This window comes from Pollicipes pollicipes, unplaced genomic scaffold, assembly GCF_011947565.3.
Source record: "Pollicipes pollicipes isolate AB1234 unplaced genomic scaffold, Ppol_2.1 Scaffold_5724;HRSCAF=6776_pilon_pilon_pilon, whole genome shotgun sequence".
NCBI classification, from domain to species: Eukaryota; Metazoa; Arthropoda; class Thecostraca; order Pollicipedomorpha; family Pollicipedidae; genus Pollicipes; species Pollicipes pollicipes.
Window position 1 is genome coordinate 20,013,049 of NW_023596746.1, and position 3,136 is coordinate 20,016,184.

The following is a 3,136-nucleotide window of genomic DNA, read 5'->3' on the forward strand; positions in this document are numbered from 1 at the left end:
GCGTTGGTAGCGCCGCCCACGGACGTAGTCGTTTTAAGGACCAGGTTGGCTTATATTTTTAGGGTGTGTTGCACTTGCGTGTGCGGTGTATTTTTACAGTCAGTGATGTGGAATACTGAAAACCACGCTGTGGATTTTTCTGAAATGTCTGATTGATTGTTCGGAGCGAGACTCACTGTACACAGAAAACAAAATTCCCGTCGGTCGTGCATACAGAAACACTTGGAAATACGCATTATTTTGAGCGCGAAATTCCTCAAGTTCATACTGCTGAGACCTTTTATGAGCAGTCGACACCAAAACAGCATTGAAATTCCCTGCTTGCGTGTGAACCAATGACGACAGTCATGGGTTCTTAGCTTCGCCCGCCTCTCACCTTAGCGGAAAAGAGCGGTACAGCGGTTTGACGAAAACTGTATCTCCAGTTTCCCACATCCGCACCTTAAGTACCGCACCATCGGCACCCACGCAAAATGGGCAGAGTTAGACGGCAAGAACAGCATGCTAATGCTGAGCTTCGTAACAGAAATCTACATTACCCCTGCGCAAATCACTGCCACAAAACGCCACGATGATGGAGATGGAAGTATATTGAGGAAGATGATCACAACATGGTAGGGCACCACACACTGACACCACTCTTACACCTACAGTCCTCGCCGTACGAGCCGACGCGCGTCAAACCAACCAACCCTCGCGCTGGGCTGCAACACCAACCGCGTGACGCACTTGTCCATCAATTTACCAGGCGTGGACGGCCGGTTTGTCGGACTTGATCTCCGCAGCAGCGGGGGCAGCCTTGAGGGCAATGGCAGCAGGGGCAGCGTAGCCGTGAGCAGCGTAGGCCACAGGGGCGGCCTTAACGGCAACACTGGCGGGGGCAGCCTTGACGGCAACAGCGGCCGGGGCAGCGAAGCCGTGGGCAGCGTAGGCCACGGGGGCAGCCTTAACGGCTACGGCGGCGTGAGCAGCCTTGACGGCAACAGCGGCCGGGGCAGCGAAGCCGTGGGCAGCGTAGGCCACGGGGGCGGTCTTGACGGCAACGGTGGCGGGGGCAGCCTTGACGGCAACAGCAGCCGGGGCAGCGAAGCCATGGGCAGCGTAGGCCACGGGGGCAGCCTTAACGGCTACGGCGGCGGGGGCAGCCTTGACGGCAACAGCGGCCGGGGCAGCGTAGCCGTGGGCAGCGTAGGCCACAGGGGCAGCCTTAACGGCAACGGCGGGAGCAGCCTTGACAGCAACGGCGGCCGGGGCAGCCTGGACCACAGGGGCGGCGTAGGCGGCCGGGGCGTAAACGCGCTTCCTCACCTCCACGGGGGCCGTGTGCACGGGGGTGGGCACGGCGTACGGCTCAGGCACATCGTAAGGCACATCGTACGGCTGGGGCACGTGGTTGATGGTCTTGACCTCAGCGGCGTACTTTTGCACGCTAACGGTGGCCGGGTTGGTGACGGTCTTGCCAACCAGGGTCCTGGGGGCAGCGATGACGGGGGCAGCAATGGCCGGCTTGTGGATGCTCGTGGTATATCCAGTGACGACCTGCTCGTCAGCGTAGTGGACCGTCTTGGTGACGGGGATCTCGACCTCCTGACGGACGATGGCGGGGGCGGCGGCGGCGTAGGTGACGGCGGGGGCAGCGACAGCCACAGCCGGGGCAGCCTTCACAGCCACAGCGGCATGGCTGGCATATGCCACCGGAGCAGCAGCAGCCTTGACCTCTTCCACCTTAATAGTCTTGAGCTCCACAGGGGCAGCAGCCTTCACAGCCACAGCAGCGGGGGCAGCGTAGCCGTGGGCAGCATAGCCGTGGGCAGCGTAGCCCACGGGAGCGGCGATGGCACCAGCGGAGTAGGTCAGAGCAGCATGGCTTGCGGCCACGGGGGCGGCCTTGACCTCATCCACCTTGATGGTCTTGAAGTGCGCGGGGGCGGCAGCCTTCACAGCCACAGCGGCGGGGGCAGCGAAGCCGTGGGCAGCATAGCCGTGGGCAGCATAGCCAAGAGGAGCGGCGATGGCGCCAGTCGAGTAGGTCACAGCAGCGTGGTTCGAGGTTAGAGGAGCAGCCTCAACCTCATCCACCTTGATGGTCTTGAGCTTTAAGGGGGCAGCAGCCTTCACAGCCACAGCTGCGGGGGCAGCGAAGCCGTGGGCAGCATAGCCGTGGGCAGCATAGCCAAGAGGAGCGGCGATGGCGCCAGCTGAGTAGGTCACAGCAGCGTGGTTCGCGGTCACAGGAGTGGACTTGACCTCATCCACCTTGATGGTCTTGAGCTCGACGGGGGCAGCGATGGCACCCAGGCCAGCGGGGAAAGCAGCACTCCTGAGGTTGGCATAGTTGCCGGGGGCAGCTGAGCCCACCACAGCTAGTGCAGCAATCACCACCTGGAATCGGGCAACCATTTTCACATGTTAAGATATAGCAAATTTCACCCCACCGCTTGAAGCATCCTCTCGCGGTCGTATTTACTCAGAAAATATAAGTAATAGGTCATTTCAGGAGGTAGCATGAAAATAGCGTTTCGTTTTAACAGCAGGAAATGAATGGTGTCACATTTCATCGGCGCGGGAGACTGTTGGAACACTTACGAGGCCCTTCATGTTGTGATCTGACAGAAATCTCCGACTGGACATCGTTGGGATGGACGTCGGCGTTTATATACCGGCCGGCGGCGGGCCGTCCTTGCGGGGGAGCCGGCTGGCCGGCCGGCGGGCGAGTTGGACACACGCCTCCGGTCACGGTGAGGACCCCGCCCCGTGCGCACTCCCGCCGCGTCACGCGTCAGTTCGCGACGCACCGCGGTGCGACGACCACCAGCCGGCCGCCACCGGTATGGATGTATTTGCGTCTCTGGATTAAGGACGGGGAACAGTTCGGGGTGGGGGGGAGGAGGTCAAGCTGGCGCTTTTGACAGGGGAAAACCTGACCTGTTCATGACATTTCAATGGAAAAAAGCGAAAAACGTGCTCTCCATGGACAAATTTGGAGGAACAAAATGATGCTTTGTACAATTTGTTATGGTATATCCCCCCCACCAGAGCCGTCCCCAGGATGGTTTCGGATCGATCGGGGTGGTCCAAGCGTAGACGCGATTAGCGCCGGGAAAACTGCCCTGTTCGGATCGCGGGATCCTGGCTC

At 60.3% G+C, this 3,136-nt stretch overlaps 1 protein-coding gene across 1 annotated transcript; it reads right to left on the minus strand.

The window, feature by feature from the left end:
• Positions 1 to 572: 572 nt before the first annotated feature.
• Positions 573 to 2,627, minus strand: LOC119103344 (ice-structuring glycoprotein-like). The gene is made up of 2 exons (XM_037226845.1): positions 2,587 to 2,627; positions 573 to 2,382 (listed from the first exon to the last, which is right to left on the minus strand). Exons 1-2 carry the CDS (start codon positions 2,596 to 2,598, stop codon positions 742 to 744), a joined length of 1,653 nt encoding a protein of 550 aa, XP_037082740.1. The 5' UTR covers positions 2,599 to 2,627; the 3' UTR covers positions 573 to 741.
• Positions 2,628 to 3,136: the final 509 nt, after the last annotated feature.